The sequence below is a fragment of the Haliaeetus leucocephalus genome, unplaced genomic scaffold, assembly GCF_000737465.1.
Source record: "Haliaeetus leucocephalus isolate CR32 unplaced genomic scaffold, Haliaeetus_leucocephalus-4.0 Scaffold657, whole genome shotgun sequence".
NCBI lineage: Eukaryota > Metazoa > Chordata > Aves > Accipitriformes > Accipitridae > Haliaeetus > Haliaeetus leucocephalus.
The window spans coordinates 263,783-280,265 of record NW_010973093.1 but is presented as its reverse complement, the minus strand read 5'-3'; the positions used below and the strand labels follow the sequence as shown (position 1 = coordinate 280,265).

At 57.9% G+C, this 16,483-nt stretch overlaps 2 protein-coding genes across 2 annotated transcripts in view; one reads left to right on the top strand and one right to left on the bottom strand.

The window, feature by feature from the left end:
- The first annotated feature begins 185 nt into the window (after positions 1-185).
- NAT9 (N-acetyltransferase 9 (GCN5-related, putative)) lies at positions 186-3,600 on the top strand. Its single transcript, XM_010579285.1, has 6 exons — positions 186-548; positions 1,321-1,430; positions 2,355-2,495; positions 2,719-2,778; positions 2,965-3,059; positions 3,146-3,600. The coding sequence occupies exons 1-6, from the start codon at positions 472-474 to the stop codon at positions 3,290-3,292; spliced, it is 630 nt and encodes a 209-aa protein (XP_010577587.1). The 5' UTR covers positions 186-471; the 3' UTR covers positions 3,293-3,600.
- A 3,623-nt stretch (positions 3,601-7,223) lies between these two features.
- Positions 7,224-16,483, bottom strand: part of SLC9A3R1 (solute carrier family 9, subfamily A (NHE3, cation proton antiporter 3), member 3 regulator 1) — a 9,676-nt gene continuing 416 nt past the window's right edge. Inside the window, exons 2-7 of the mRNA XM_010579465.1 lie at positions 15,112-15,123; positions 10,115-10,306; positions 9,122-9,275; positions 8,475-8,515; positions 7,823-7,921; positions 7,224-7,704 (exon numbers count right to left, since the gene is read on the bottom strand). Coding sequence (XP_010577767.1) covers positions 7,540-7,704; positions 7,823-7,921; positions 8,475-8,515; positions 9,122-9,275; positions 10,115-10,306; positions 15,112-15,123 — 663 coding nt within the window. The 3' untranslated portion in view covers positions 7,224-7,539. The remainder of the gene's footprint in view (positions 7,705-7,822; positions 7,922-8,474; positions 8,516-9,121; positions 9,276-10,114; positions 10,307-15,111; positions 15,124-16,483) is intronic.

Here is a 16,483-nt window from a genome sequence, read left to right as displayed (position 1 = left end):
AGCACTGTTCGGGGCGGGGAGGAGGGTGACCCTCTGCGCATGCGCGGAAGGGCGACGCGGCAGGTAGTCGTTTCCTCACGGTCTCGGGGCTCCCCTCAGGCTCCGATCCTCTCCCCGCCCGGGCCCCGGCTCTCCCCTCAGGCCCCAGGGTTCCCCTCAGGCCCGCGTTGTGTCGGAGCAGGGGATCGCCACCACCGCCTGGGTCATGAGGCGTTCAGTGGCCCCTGTCAGGGCAGACCCCCGGCCGCTGTTGGGCCTCCGAGGGCACTCGGCACCGACAGAGCCCTGCCCCGGGTCGGGGGGAGCAGGGGGGACGCGGGAAGGTTGCTGTGAGGGGGATTGGGAGGAGCTGGGGTCTGTCTGCACAGTGAGAGGGGCTGCCGAAGGGCTCCAAGGGGTCCCGTCCCATTCCTTGGCCTCGCTGGAGACACGGAGTGGGGTGTTGGGTCTCTCTCTCTCAGCACAGAGGCCATGAAGATTAACCAGAACACTGTGCTGCAAGGAAAGAGGGTGACCCTGGTGCCATACACTTCTGCACATGTGCCCCGGTACGTGGCTCGTGTCCTCTGATAGTCTAGGCTGTCTGGCTCGCTTCTCTTTTTAAAAGGAGTGTGGTGTTCGGAAAGGGTGCTGGCTTGACAACTGCAGGGCCCTCTTCCCCCTGGGAACCACACAGCAGAAAGAGCACTCGTAGAAAGGCGATCAGTTTTGCGACAGACATCCCTGGCAGGTCTGTGCTCTTTGCCAGGTCTGCTGACAAAGAGAACGTCACCTGTGCCGCTCTGTACCCACGGAAGGGGAAATACCTGGCTGTGAGTGAGCCGCCAACAGTTCTCTTGTTAATTGATCTCTTTCCCTATTGACAGTGGAAGAGCAAAACTTCAATGTGCAAAGCCAGATGGATGTTTGATAAATGGGAAGCAGGCGTGCAGGCAGTTTGTAAAGTGCTGGCCTGGCCAGCTGCAGCCTCAACACAAAGATGCCAGTATTAGTCTTTTTGTCAGTGTCCAGGAGATGCTGTATCAATGTAAGTCGGGATGAAATGTGCCGGAACTCAATACTCAGTACTTTTAAAAACATCAAGTTTGCACCGGGCAGTCTTCAGACAAAGCTACAGGATGGACAAACTTGTTAAATTTCCATGGAGAACACCGATTCCTGTGTTAGATAAGGGAGGGAGGCTTGTGGATATTTTCAGTTGATAAGTATGCTAGTGTTTCCAGAACTGTTTTCTGACAGCCTGATCCTCCAAGCACTTGTGGAAATCAGGCTCTGATGCTGTAGCTCAGGCAGTGATCTGGTTCTGGGTCCCGTTGTCAGGTACCACAAGTGGATGCAGTCAGAGGAGCTGCAGCGCCTGACCGCCTCTGAACCACTCAGCCTGGAGCAGGAGTATGAGATGCAGCGCAGCTGGCGGGACGATGCAGACAGTGAGGATCTTAATCATTTTCTAAGGGTGGGTGGGAGTGGTGAGCAGGTCCCTTCTGTCCTGTAAAGGACCCACAGTGGGCTGAGAGCGCCTGGTGAGTGGGCTCTACTTGCTGAAGCAGATGGGATGTGAGACCTTGTGCAACAGTAGCTTCAGACTGGCTTTCTGTTTACAGCTGGTATATGCTATGGGAAGTAGAGAATGTCCAGGGCTGTTGGTGTCCTTTTTATGCAGTTTTTCAAAGATTACAGTGATTTACTTCCCACAGCATTATGTGCTGAGCTGCTCCTGCACAGTCAACGCTCCCCAGGTCTGACTGTCATAAAAAAGCTGGAAGGGGGTTGTATTTTTCCTTGAGAAATCGAATTACTTTACCTGGTCGAGGTGTGCTGACTGAATTTGTTCCCTGGCTCTCCTGCAGGTAATGAATCACTGCCCATAAAAGCCTGGTAGAAATATATGGAGCTGCAAAATACTGAGGCTAGCAAAGACCTCAGTCTGGAACATTTGTCTTAGCTGGCGTTAAAAGCCTTACTAAAAACAAAAATAATATGGACTAGGTGAATCACTAGGTCTCAGTCTCTTGTGCACCAAACAATTCTTTGCCCAAACTTGCTGCAGAGTGAGACAAGGCAGGGAGACCTCAGTCATGGGATGAAAGTTTTAATGCACCTTAAATAGGCTGTTTCTAGTCTTGGTGTCTATGTCACCCTCACAACAGGTTTTTCAGAATATTTCTTATATTTCTAGGGATAGGACCAGGCACACTGTGCATAGGAGGCCTAATTATTAGCTCTTCCTCACTGTTAACATGTGGAAACTGTTGTTCCTCTGTCCATTGCATGCCTTGAATTTCATCCTTCAGTAATTTGTGAATAATTCTCAGCGTGCCCTGAAAATGCTGCTACACTTTTGTTTTCCCCAGAGTGCACCTTCATTGTGCTGGACACAGAGCGGTGGTCTGGGCAGGCGTGTGCGGATGAGGACTGCATGGTGGGGGATGTGAATCTCTTCCTCACTGATGCTGAGGATCCGACTTTGGGCGAGATTGAAATTATGATTGCAGGTCAAGTTCTGCTTCATAGCTTGGACTTTTGTTGCTGTGGCTAAAGCCAGCTGCAGGCAGATGTTACGTACAGCAGCTTTTTATTCTCATTGCTTTACCATGGCTGTTCAGTCCTGCTCAGCATCCTTTGCTGGTCCAGGTCACAGTCTCTTCTGAAAAGTGTCTGGCCTGGCTGATTTGTCTCACGTAACTGGATGCTGTCTTCTGTGGCTGTCTCTTTCAGAGCCCAGCTACCGAGGCAGAGGGTTTGGCAAGGAGGCAACTCTGATGATGATGTCCTATGGTAAGGGTGGCTTTGTGCAAGGGAACGGGAGTACGGTTGGGATGCGATCTAGAAGCACGTATTCCCAGTGATACAGACAGGGTAGTAAGGGATGCATCTGTCCCAGAAATTGGGAGTCCTGTGCTTTCATAGATGTGGCAGCCAAGCAGGTAATAGAAATGCTTCTCTTTCTGGTTTCTTTTGCAGGAGTGAGAAACCTGGGGATCACCAAATTTGAGGCTAAGATTGGTCAGGAAAATGAAGCCAGTATCTGCATGTTCAAAAAGCTTCATTTCAAGGAGGTGCGGTAACAGCCCGTCTTCTACCCAGAGAACGTGAGCAGTGTTTGCCCTGTGACTGGGATTGAGCTGCTTTTCCTCTGATACAGGTTGCTGTGAACAGTGTTTTCCAAGAGGTGACGTTGAGGCTGGATGTCAGTGACCAGGAGAGACGATGGCTCCTGGAACAGACAGACCACGTGGAGGAGAAGAGCTATGTTGAACTGAAGCTGCCAGCTGGGGTGCTGGAGACTTGACAGACACATCCAGTCACAGGCCTGGTTTCCAGGGAGGAATTGGACGCTGTTGTGAGCTCTGGGTATGGAGGACATCAGTGAGCCAACACTGCACTTAACTGTTTTCATCTGTCTCTTTTGGTTACTTTGTCATCTTGTCAGCTTTGCACCTTGTTGCATCAGCCAGGATTACTGCCTGAAATTTGGACCTGGAGAGCAGCCATTAATTCACAGGCTTGACTAGGAATGACTATAACCTTAACATGCTGTTCCAGCAGAGCCTAAAATCACCAGCAGTTAATTGATTCCTGGTGTGACCAGTTTCTGGACAAGCAGCACCCACTGTTCCTTCTTCCACTGCCCTTAGAGCAGGATTCAGCAATTTGGTAGAGGCAGTCTCAGTGCACTGGTAGCTCAGTCTGTTTCCTCCTGAATAAAAAAACCTGACAAAAATCTGAGGTTTCCCCAGAGCTATCTGGGAGCAGTGGGACTCGGCTGCTCGCTTTGGCTGGTGAGAGGGTGGTTAGAAGTTGTAAAGAACAGCAGAGACTCTTTGAACCCTATTTTCTGGGGTGTAGTGGGTTGCAGGGGGGGCATTGCTGGGTCCTGGAAGTGAGAGGCCCAGGTGTGGTGGGTGAGCACAACCAAGAGCAAGTTAACACAATGAAAATTACTGATACCAGCCAACCAAGACTAGAGCAGAGCCTCGCCACAATTGCTGCGTAATGGGGGGACTGGCACCTGCAGGAGGCTGCTGAGACAAAACCCCATGAATTTCAGGGCCATGCTTTGGACCTGGAAACCTCAGGTCACCCGTGAAGGAATATTACACTTCATTTTGTACCAGGCTGCTTTTATGAAAGTGAGGAGGAGGAGAACACAACTGAAAGGAGATGGAATAGTGATCCCCGGCTTCAGGGAGCTCAGGGCTTGCTCTGCTGAGCCTGGAGGCTCTGTTCACTGCTCTCCAGTAAGCTGAATGGGGGGAAGTATACCTCTTACCCGGGGCAGATATATTTAGGGCAGTAACCAGCCAGCAGGCCTCCACTGTGATACAGCGGAGATCTGTCGCTGAAGAAGAGGCACTTGCCTGACTCCCACTGGACAGACATTTTAATGCAGTTATTTAGCCTGACCTTTCCTGCCCTACACAGCATGCTCTCCACAGCAGGGAAGCTTGCTAAGAGGAGAGGACAGAAGGTAAGGAGGATAACTGATGCTCCTTTGCGTTTTCCCACTGTAATAGCAGCCGTAATGCCTAATTCTAGACCAGAAATTATTTGTTCCAATTACGCAGTGTCAGGTAATAGCTTTCAGATTTGCCCAGGAATGGTTTTATCAGAGATTGGTAGACTGTGGAATTTTTAGTATTGCTGTGCCTGTATTTTTAGGGCCTGGAGGTTTTAGTTTTCCAATTTTAGTTCATTTAAATACATCATTCCTGTGACTAATATTAAAACCCAGTGCAGGAATCGTGTATCGTGGTATTTTAAACAACAAGTATTTAGCATGGATTTAGTTGTAGCAAAAGATTTGTGCGGTAATAAAGTGAAGAGCAGCTCTGCTTCCTGCTGGGATTACCATGACAAGGGCTACTAATCCTTATGCTCTTCGTCACCTGCTGCAGGCAGGAATGGATTCTGTCCCCCAGAACAAGATTTGCAGAACCTGCCAGGTGAACTGCTGGCTCTGTGCTCCTTCCATGGGACATTTCATCCCTCTGCCAGAGAAGCAAGGTCAGACGGGCAGGAGACATGTAGCTGAGGTGGGATTTGCTCCCCTAAAAAGTGAAAAACATGGGAAAAATAATTTCTTTTAACCTCTGCCGCCAGGTGGGGGGTACAGTGAAACCATGCTGCCCTCCGGCCCCACCACAGCTCCCTGTGCCTGGCTGGTTGCTCCGGCGCCAGCGAGTGCCCCGCTTGGCATCCCCAGTCCCCCGGCAACGCCGGCGCACTCCCCCGCCTCCATGGGCGGCTGGGAAAAGCCTTTGCCCTGGCAACCCGAAACAAAGTTGGGTCTGTCCTGCAGCCACAGCCCTCCCCCAGGCTGGGGGGGGTCCCAGCGGGGCTCAACCGGGGTTCCCACAGAGAACCAGTCCCCAGGCTGCTCCGACTGGGTGAAGAGGCAAAAGATGCTCCTGGTACCTGCCGGGTACCCCTGCTCCTGCCCTGCATGGGCAGCCCCAGCCCATGGCATCGCACCACGTCCCAGGCAGGGACACCCTGCTTGTCCCAAGGGGGTGAGGGTGGGAAAGGAGGGGACAGGGGCTCACCTTCACTCAGCAGCACTGCCACAGAGGACACAACTTCGGAGAATGAGGCAGGTTGAAACAGGCTACCCCAGCTTACAGCTTACTGTGCATCCCCCGCAGATGTGGTGGCACTTTGTCACTTGGTTGTCATTTGAGCTGCAGACCTCTGTGACCACTCCTCTGCTCAGGTAGAGGAGCTTGTCTGGGGGTTTGGAGCACGAAAAAAGAGTGTGCAGAAGAGGAGGAAGCAAAGATGCCAGGCAGGGGCTGGGGCTGCAGGTGCACAGCACGCCACGGCCCCTGCTGAGAGCACAGCCCTGCCTTGTCCCTGGGAGCTGCCATCCCACCCTCCCCAGTCCAGCTGAGCTGCCACCAGACTGGCCCTGCTAAGCCACCCAGGCACAGCATGCTCCTGCGCTCACCCGCTGCAGCAGGAGGGCTTCGCTTGGCCATGTATAAGCTGCCCCACATGGGCTTAAAATTAGCCTTGGGGACATCCTAGCCCCACCACGCTGTACCCCCAGCCCCTTCCAGCCACGACACCATCACCAACCCCATGTTGAAACACCTCTCTGCCCTGCTTTCCTCTGCTTCACTCCCCAGACAGGGCTAAGATCCAGCAATTTAGAGGGACAAGCAAACCCTCACCCCACCAATCCCCCCCTACCTTCCCCCAACCCAAGATGCAACCCTGGGGCTCAGGCTCACTCCAAACCCCCCCAGAGGGGCTGGAGGCAGATTTGGGCTGCCCCCAGCAGAGCTGCTGCCCTCCAACCAGGCCAGCAGACACAGATTACAGCCTTGCATCGCTTCCCCCCCCCTCCACTCCCCAGGGGATTAAAGCCCTTTAATCACCCTAGGCATTAACCCACACTGGGACCAGCAGGTCCCTCCCCAACCCCCCCAGCCTGGCCCCACTGGGTGCCGAGGGGCACCCAAAGCAGCCCTAGTGTCCCCCACCACTGGGAGCATTACCTGCCTCTTTCCCCAGCCCTCGCGGCACAGCGAGCCCCCGATGAGCCCCCGCACACCCTCGTGCTTTAGAAGGATTTAGCCTTAAACCGGACACGTGAAGTCAGGAAGGTTTATTCCAGTAAACAGAATTTGTCTTGAGCTCGACAGTACGACAACACCCGATCGCAATACATGGAAACAAAACATCCACAGGAAGAATTTCCACAAAATACATTTAAAAAAAAATAAAACAGTGTGATTGGAAAACTCTTATTTCAGAAAAAAAAAAAAAGAGTCTATTGAGAAGCCTTTAAATTAAACAGTGTCAGATTCAAACCCTAATGGGCTCTGTCTCCAGGAGTGAGTGGGAGCAAAGGAGATGATTATTGCTTGCTGCACTGGCTCCAGACACCCTCTCCTCTCCCAAAATAGCCCCAGGGGCAGAGTGCTGGGGGCTCCCCACCGTGCTGGGCACCCATGTCCCTCCTTGCAGCTGGAGGACAAAGGGACAGGGTCATCATGGACGGAGCTTGCCAGGCAGGGGTCAAACACCCCAGGGAGGAATAACTGTGGTCAGTGGCTGGGCAGATGGGGTTTGCTAAAAGTCACTAAAAGCCTCAGGTTTTGCAGTTAAAGGGCAATTTGGGCAGGGGGGGGGCTCAAATGGAGATGGGGTTTGGGGTGGGGGAAGAACCAGGGAACAGCGGGGATCAGAAGTGTTGGGCATCAGGCCACCCCAAATCCTTGACTCCCCCTCCCTGAACCCCTGCTTGTGCCTACCAGGGTGCACAGGGCTTCAAGGCTGGTCTGGAGGAGCACCCTGGGGATGGACTCACGGGAGGGGGCACCCCCCCCCAGCTCTCTCTAGCCTAAAACTACCACCCAGGACCCTGCTGCAGGGATGCTTGCTGGCCACTGAGCCCCATTGCTCAGGTCAAGGTGGTGGGGAGCAGCCCTGCATCCCCGCTGGGACCCTGTGGCAGGGAGGAGGGGGATGCAGGAGAGGTGGGTGCAAGGCTGGGGGGGCGGGCAGCGGACCCTCACCCCTGCCCTGGGGCCTTCACAGGTTGCTGAACAGTTCATTTTTCTTGCTCCAGTCCATCTGGGGTGCCCGCTTGCTGGTACGCTTCTGGTGTGCCCGTTCCTTGGCCACGGCCAGCGGGATGTCAAGGTCGAGGAGGGAGCCGGATGCTGAATGGCGCTTGTCACCCTCCTGCATGTCAGGCTGGGGGGGAGAGGCTGCATCAGCCCCGCTGTGCCCCCCCGGGACAGCCCCACAGTGGGGGCTCAGCCCAGACCCCGCTTTCCAGCCACTGCCTCCCCGCCAGCATCCCCAGCCTTACCTCGCTGTGGGTCTCTCCAGAATCGGGGGACACAGCCAGCAGCCCGGGACTGGACGGGCTCTCGGACACTGAGTTGGACTGTGAGTCTCCACCATTTTCATTTTCCTGGGGGGGAGCAGGGAGCAAACGTGAGCAGGGCAGCTCCAGCCCTGAGGTTTGGGAACAGCCCCTGGAGTTGTGAGTCCCACCCAGGGGGCCATGAAATCCGCCCTCCCCACACATAATCCCCTGCGAGCTCCAGGCTCATAAATACCTCCAGCGCTGCCCATCCGGGGCGAGGAAGGATTACACCCCAGCCTGACTGCCCCAGCTTTAGCAGGAGGAGGAGGACGGCTGCAGGGCTGGATGCTACTTCCCTGCAGCAGCACAAGGTGTCTCAGCCCTGCAGCATCATGAGGATGGAGGAGGAAGAGGAGGAAGGCAGGCATTGCAGCCACCTTCATGACACACAGCCCCACAAGCAACCCCCTTCCTGGGGGGCACCAGCTCCCAGTCCCCTTCCCAGTGGCACCTACTGTTGTGTGGCAGCCTGGGAGCACTGTAGTCCCTGGTGGCATCACCCACCCATGGGCAGAGGGGACACCTAAACAGGCACAGTTCCTGGCTGTAGACTGGCACAGATGGGATTAAAAGCAAGATGAGGCTCTCTTACCTTCCCTAGATCACCATTGGCAACTGGTTCTGGCAAGGGACCTGCAGGGTGAGGACACAGGTGCTGGGTGAGGATGTGTTTGCTCTGCCCCCTTGCCTACGGGCACAGCAGTGCCCAGCAAAGGCTGCACGTGGCCACCACTCACCCACCCACAGTCTAGCCAGGTCCCAAATTTTTTTAACCCACCCCTTGCAGCCAGCCCCACAGCATGAGGGGATGCTGCTGGGCACCGGGTACATCCCCATGATGACAGCCACAACATGGAGCCCAGTGAGACCCCCCCATCCTCCCAGGGACCACCGTGACAGCAGGGAGGGGGCCACGGCTGAGCCGAGGCTGCAGAGGAGAGCAAAGAACAGCTGCTGCCTGCTCGCTCCCCAAACCATAAACCCTGCCAAAGTGCAACCCGGGGCCATAAACCTGCCTTCCCACAGAGCCCACATCAGCCTCACCACCCTGGCACGGGGCCCGCAGCCGGGCCAGGAAGGTGCCAAAGCCGGGTGACCCTGCTTGGCCCCAGGGTGATGAGACCTCCACCTCCCAGGGCTCGGGGACTCCCCCAGCACCCCCATGCTTGGTGACAAGGTGACACAGAGCCGGCAGAGGTGGCACAAACCCCCTTCCCTGCAGCACAGCCCCCAGCCCACCTGCCAGGTGCTCCTCCGAGGGCACCACCTTGCACTTCTTGAAGAACTCATCCGTGAGGACATCCACCACCAGCAGCCTGGTCTCATCACCGCCCGCCTTGATGGCTGCCACCACATCGGCATGCTGCTTGCCCTCCATGCACACCCCGTTCACCTGCGGGCATGGCACGATGTCACTGCCAGGGCCAGGGGACATCCGTCCCTCGGGAGCCCCACGGAGGGGCCGGGTACCAGCCTTGGTACCAGTCACAGCCCCAGCACGGCCACCCCACAGCCCCTGCAGGTATCCACAGCCTTGCGGGGATTAGCGGTGAAGCCAGCAAAACCTCATTAAAAGCAGATTTTCCTCTGAGTGATTAGCACGGGATCGTACGGGCAAAGCTGGCAGGGAGCGTCCAGCAGCGCGCAGACCCAGGGCTGGCGCAGAAGATGGGCAGCACGGGTGAGGCACAAAGCCCTTGTGCCAGGGCACGGTCCCTGGAGACCCCCAAAGCTTTTGGGGCAAAGAGGCAGCAGCCCCCTGCCCTGGTGAGCAGCGGGGTCGGAGCTCAGCTGGTCCTTGCCCTCGTGGGTCACCATCCTGCCTGGTCCAAACCCTGTCCCCATCCCCACCCTGGTCACAGCCGGCAGCAGGGCTTAGGGGCCATCGTGCACCTTGTCCTCATCCTGCCCCACCCTAGGGACAGCCCAGGGACACTCCTGCTCGGAGCAGAGGACGGTGCTACCGCCGCTTCACGTGCAGCCAGCTAATTAGTGCTCAGCCCCAGCCCTCCGCGGTGCTGCTCCCCGCCACCCACTCGGCTGCACCCCTGGGTGGGGACGGCCAGGCCGGTGCGGGTCAGGTGGCTGCACCGTGAGTCACCGCCGGCACCGGGGATGCCGCGCACCGTCCCGGCAAAGGGCGGCTCCCTCCCGGGCACCGGGATGCGAGGGAGCACTGAGTTTTTTGGGGAGATGCCCCAGCCCGCCAGCAGCCCCCCTGCCCCAGCATACCTCGATGATGCGGTCCTGGGGGGCCAGCCCCGCCGCCTCAGCCGGTGAATCGGGGTCGATGGCACGCACGTACTGCCCTGGGCGGCTCTTGTCGCTGTGCAGGTTGAAGCCGTAGCCATTGGGACCCTTCTTCATGCAGCAGAGCCGGGGCCGCAGTTCCTCCTGCAACGGGGAGAGCCTGTGGGAAAGCTGCTCCCGGACCCCCCCAACACCCAGGGACAGCACTGGGACCACCAGACACCTGCTTGGGTGGCAGGAACACAATCCTCGGGTGGCCACCTGCACCCACAGATGCCTTGAGTTGGGACACAGGGTGCCAAAACACCCTATAAACCCAGGCTCTACTTAATTAACTGGGTGCAGAGCACACTAATTGCAGCAAAACATTAAAGAAACACGTTATTATGGGTGTCCCCAGACAACGCTCTTCCTTTTGGGGTCAGGATTGCAACTGCCATGTGAAGGGGGAGGAGGAAACACAGCCCAGGCTGCTGGGAAGCATCCCCATCCCACCCGGGAAGCCTTTGCTACTGGAGAAGTCTCAGTCTCCAGCACAGGTCCCCTCCATCACTCCCTTGCAAGCTGCAGCCCCCCTCCACAGCAAACCCGAGCCATGGGACCAGCGGGACCCCCCAATCCAAAGCACCCCGCAGCCATTGCCAGCAGGGAAGGGGCACATGGAGCTTGGGCAGGCAGCTGGGATCCAGACAGAGCAGCCCCAATGCCGAGGTGCCCCAATGCTCCCGCATGACCCTCTGTGATTGCAGAAGAGAAACCAGCTCAACTGGGGCGGCGCAAGGTGGGAAGTTCACATCTCCAGGAGGCAACACCCAGCTCGTCTGCGCCCAGTTTCACCCTGACCTGTGGATCCGCCAGCACCCGGAGCCAGGGAACATGACTGGGACAGCCACAGCCCCACACCTGGTCCCCCATCAGCCCTCTAAGAGCACAGTTCCCCACAATGTAAGCAGCAGGGAGAAGCAGGAGCATCCCCAGGAGCCTGGCAAATAGGAGCTGCTTTTGCTCGCCCTGCGGGGAGCAGGATGTCCCGGAAGCATCGGAGGAACCAGGCGACTCGAACCAGCTGCCTGCATGCAGTGCTGTCAGAACTGCTCCAACCCCAGCACTGAAACACCACTTCTACATATTTATATATAAAATGGTTTGATCCTGCCTTGACCACCAGCTCCTGGGCTTTGGTAGGGCTGTCCCAGCAGCCAAGCCACGCTTGAGCTCTTGAAATATTCCTGACCAGGGAGTTTAATATTTATTTTATCTTCTCAGATTGTTTGTTCTCCTTTGGTACCCATAGCATCACCAGGGACATGCACTGCAGGAATTTCCCCTTCCACACCTGCACCGTGCTGCTCTTTACCCCCTGTAGAGCACACTCGCTTCTCGCTATGAAATCCCCTTTGCACCCTGCCAGGAAAGCCTGGTCCCTGGGGTGCTGGCACCCCACGTCTGGCAGAGCTGCAGTGGCAACAGGGTCCCGCATGGGCCAGGGTGACGCGTTTGCAATCGCTAAGCCCAACCCTGTGATAAAACCCCATCCTCTTGCACAACGCCTTCCTGCAGGGTCAAGGCTGGCTGCCGCCCCGGTACCGCTCGCCAACGCCCCGGGAAGGAAGGCGCAAACAAGCACCCAACCGGGTCTGCCGGGGAGTGAAGGTGAGCCCGGGATGCCGCAGCGCTGGCAGTCACGCAGGACCCGCTCCACCCACGGCTCGGCTGGGCGATGTCTGGTGCAAGAGCCCGGCTGCACCTTGGGGAGCTGGTGGTGTCTCCCCCGCAGACCGGCAGCGGGTTCCCTGGCTGGGTGGAAGATTGTGACACCTCGACTTCGCCCCGGCCACCCCTCGGTCCCTGCGTGCCAGGCGGTTGGGCTACGGGCTCTGCCCCGGTCCCCATGCCTGGGTGGCAGCAGGTTCATGGGGTGCCCAGGCTGTGGTGACTGCACCTTCCACCCAGGCAGCAATCCCCAGCGAGGGTGGGGGACAAAGAAGACCCAAAACAAGGCCAAAAAGCAGGAGCTGGTGGAGCCTGGAAGAAGGCAGCACCTCCCTGGGTCCCTGCCCTGGGCCGGCCCCGGGAAGGGGGTTTGGGCTCTGCAAGCACCCATGCTCCCGGTGCCCTTGGCAGCGCCACGAGGTTGCTCCACGCCGATAGCTCAGGACAAAGCCGGAGGGAGCACCCGGCAAGCGGTGCTGGCAGCGCTCCCGGGTGAGAAGGAGGGGGGAGGACTTTGCTCCCACCCATACCAACAAAGCCTGGGCAGCTCAGGCTCTCCGAGACACTGGGGCCACGAATTTAGGGGTGGGGGGGGATAGCCCTGCAGGATGGACAGATGCGCTGGGGCAAGGGGACAGGTCATGGCAGCGAGGGAGGCACCAAGCCCTCAAAGGCGGCCGGCAAAGGCAGGAGCACCCAGTACAAGGGCAGCCTGGCCGAGCCGTGACCTGGCCCCCCAGCATCCCCCCACCAGTGGCTGGCAGCTCCTCCAGCCCAGCGTGCCAGGCTGCCTTCGCTCTCCCCAAATCCCTCGTGCCAGCAGAAACCCGGCGGGCAGCCACGGTTCTGCATCCCTGAGAGAAAAATATAAATGCATCTGATTCTCCAGCAGCCGTATCCTGCCCATCCACTGGGCATCCCTCCAGCCCCAAAGTCCCCCCTGGCCAGAAGGGACCCGAGGTGAGAGGGTCTGGGGTCAACACCTGGGATGCGGAGAAGCCCCATGGCTGCGGGGCCAGGAGCTGGAGAGCAGGAAAACGGAAATGCCCCTAATTTCTATAAGCTTTTGCGTCCTCTCCTCCAACGCCAGCAGCCCTCCCGCCGTGCTTGGGCACGGATTAGCGGGTAGAGCCTCGTTACGAGCAATTACAACCTCCGGCGGGGAGGGCGGCGGGGGAAGCCAGACTCAGCCCCCAGCATGGACATCCCATGCCACCCCTCTCCGCTGTACCCAGGGGTGGCACAGGGACATCTCCTGCCCACAGATATGCCCACTTGGGATTCGGAGCTCAGCGGCATCGCATCCCTCTTCCTGCCCTGGAACAGGACTTGGGGCACATCTGGACCCTTCTCCTTCCAGGAGCATACCAGATCATCCTTCCCCAGCACCTTCGGCCACTTGGCAGGACCAGCAGCCCCAGGGACGTGGGGACCCCAATCGCATGGTGTGCCAGAACCCGCTCCCCAGTTCCCAGCCCTCCAAAAACAATTTCAGGACAGCTTTTGAAGCCCCAAGTCCCAGGAAACTCCCCACAGCCCTACAAGCAGCAACAAGCCCGTCGGCAGCAGCATTCCCAGTTACTCAAAGAGAAACACAACAGCTCTGAGGACGCCTGGGCCAGCAAATTCACACGGGTCCCGAAATCTGGCGCACACATTCGGGCTTCATACAAAGGGGATGCAAAGCAGCCTCCTCGCAGCATCCCCGTCACGTCCCGTTTGACTGGAGCTGCTTTTCATGCAGCTGCCTTGAGAGGAAATTTAATTCATTTCCTAATTAGACACCAGCTACCCCCAGTGCAATGCTCCCAAATGGGGGGGGAGGAGGATCTGCTCCCTGTTATACCCCGAAACTCAGCCCTGGGAGGCTCACCCAGCTTTTACAAGGAGGGATGAGCATTGCTGGCAGGGAGAGCTCTAATTTAGCACTAAATTTGCAAGAGGGAAGCCCGGGGCTGGTAGCAAAAGCCATGCCCTGGTAAAAGCAGCCCTAGCCTGTGCCAGGGCGCTGGGCTGGCAGCTGCCAGTGCTGCTTCGCTAACGCCGTGCAGTTTGCATGAAACTTTCTCAAGACACTCCCAAGCAGTCGAAGGCTCCGGAAACGCAGGTGGGGGGAGGATGAGCTGTCACGGCTCCCAGCCCAGCGCTGGGGACAGTCCCCAGGGTGCAGGGCCGGCCCCGGGTGTAAAACTGTCACCTCGCTGGCTCAGCGCCACAGAAGGGGGATGCACGGATCAGCGCCACAGGTGCCTCCACAGAGGCTCAAAACCTCCACCCCAGCATCAAGGAGGATTTGCATGCCCAGGGTTTTATAGGAATGAGAAGGGAGCCCATGACAACCCCCCCCAAAACCTCCTCAGCCCATGCCCAGCACTGGGAGCCACAGGGGTGTCCTGACCATGCAGGACCCAGCAGGGTTTGGAGAGGTTGGATCCTGCCCAAAGGAGGGAGGTGTTAAACCCTCGCTCAGCCCCAGGCAGGGTGTGGGTGCTGCCGGCCGGCTCTCACAGCAGTGAGTGTCTCCAGGCTCGGTAAGCAAATAAAGGCAAGTCCATCCCATAAAGCAAACAGGACTCTGACACAGGCTCCCCACCGCAGCGATCCTGGGGGAATCCCACCAACCCATGGGGCTGAGACAGGGCTGCCTGGGGACGGGGCAGCAGGCACCGGCTGCCCACCAGCGACCAGAGAACAGGCACACCAGTGTGTTCCCAGCTCACCAGAGAGAAATCCCATTCTGCCAGCTCTGGCTCGGCATCTTCCCACCCTGCTCGGTGGGCGCCCAGATGGGGCGATGTCTCCAAACCCACTTGCCTTCGTTTTCCTGCCCCAGGCACCGGGCCCTGCCCCCAGCCACAAGATTTCCTGCTACCTGTTGAGAAACCGTCCGGGGCTGTGCAGCAATGTCACCCCATGTCACCCGCTTCCTGCTCCCGCAACAGAGAAACCGCCTGCGGTAACTCTGCACGGGGCACACCCCGAGCCTGCACCCCAAGACCGTGGGGCATCTCCAGCCAGGGATGCCTCCCCCCCCAAAGTTTGTGGGGCATCTCCAGCTTCCCTGGCCCTTTGCATCGCTCCGGCCAGCACAGCTCCTGCGAGCAGGCAGCCACCCCGCAGCATGTCAGGGCTCCATCCCCCCTTGGGGACTGCACACCCGCAGCCCCCCAAGCCTGGCAGGGGACTCACCTGAGCTGCATTAACTACATCCCCTTTATTTTTCCCAGCTTATGGAGAGATCTGGGAGAAGAAAGCACAGCACAGACGGTCTCGCTGGCCTCGAGGGAGCGTTGCCACTGCGACATACGGGAGGGCAGGCACGCTCCCCCCCATGCAGGGCAGCACTGCAGCCCGGCACAGGGCCAGACCCAAGGGACCAGGGATGCCACAGGGGACAGCATGTGGCACAGTGACAGGGACAGAGCCTGGTTGTTCCCACCTGAACAAGCCCATCGAGGAGGTGCCGGAGCGGTGCTTTAGCCAGGCAGGGGTGAGACCGGTGCCCTGCAATGGATCAGTCCGACCAGGGGCAGCCGGCAAGAGGCTAAAGTCCAACAGGAGACACAACCAATAAAAACACCTGATCCTCAGCAAAACCCTGCGTGACAACAGCTCATGAGGCATCAAAGTCTGCCTAGGGCTCAGCACCAGCACTGGGAAGGCCCCACAGCACCAACCCTTCCCAGCTGATCTTTGGGAGCCGGTCATAAGAGCTCCCCAGAAGGTCCCTCACCCCAGGGACACCAAGAGCCTGCTTCCCAGGAAGACTATCAACATCTCTGTTGTAACAACAAATGTGTTTTTGCTGGGTAAATAAAAAGCAGTATTACCTCCGGCAGCCTAGAGTGTTTCTTAGGAACGGCTCCGGGCAGGAAAGGTCAGCTATTTCTCAATTCTCACCTTTCTACATCGCTTTGTTTGTGCAACCGCTAGTTCCCACGTGCCGCTTCAGGCCAACATTCCTGAATTAGTAAGTGTCTGTACTTAGTATCTGTACACGGAGACCTGACCGACAGGATCGGTCCCCCAGGTTTGGGAAGGGCTGCGGCATCTCTGCTCCACAGCAGAGATCGGACACACTTCAGGGCACGAGTGACTGCCGCCCACACCTGCGGTCACAACCCCCCCAAAAAATACCCTCTGCTACAGCTTTTTTTGTTGTATTTCGGAGCGGTTAACACTGCACGTCGAAGCTCACCACCGCCCTCGCTGCCTGTTGCTTTTTCTCGCTCTGTTTTACCGGCCCTGCAGCACAAGGACGGGCCAAAGGGCTCCAAGACACGACGGGCTGCTCGGTTTACGGTTCCAAACCGTCCCCTGTGCCCGCCTGCCTCCGCTCGTCACCCAGCAAGGCTGGTAGAGAAAAGTGTTAAGGAGACAAAAAAAAAAAAAAAATTACAATCGAAAAGGAAAAGCAGCAGGGCGGGCCCCAGTGCTCCTAGGGAACGGTGTTTAAAGCAAACCGAAAAACAACCGAGAGCGAAACCACACGGGGCGCCCGGGGGAGGCCGGGGCATACGCGCCGGCTGCCGCTCCCGCTCGCTCGGCTGGAAGGCGACGACCGGGGCCGGTCCCGGGACTCCCCCACCCGCATCCCCCCTGACCCCCAAAAAACTTTCCAGCTCCCGAGCTCCCCCC

Excerpts from the sequence above, each read along its gene's own strand:
- NAT9 (XM_010579285.1), top strand. The coding sequence starts at position 472 with ATGAAGATTAACCAGAACACTGTGCTGCAAGGAAAGAGGGTGACCCTG. Across the intron at positions 2,496-2,718 it reads GATTGAAATTATGATTGCAG|AGCCCAGCTACCGAGGCAGA; the intron begins GTCAAGTTCTGC and ends TGTCTCTTTCAG. Across the intron at positions 2,779-2,964 it reads TCTGATGATGATGTCCTATG|GAGTGAGAAACCTGGGGATC; the intron begins GTAAGGGTGGCT and ends TTTCTTTTGCAG.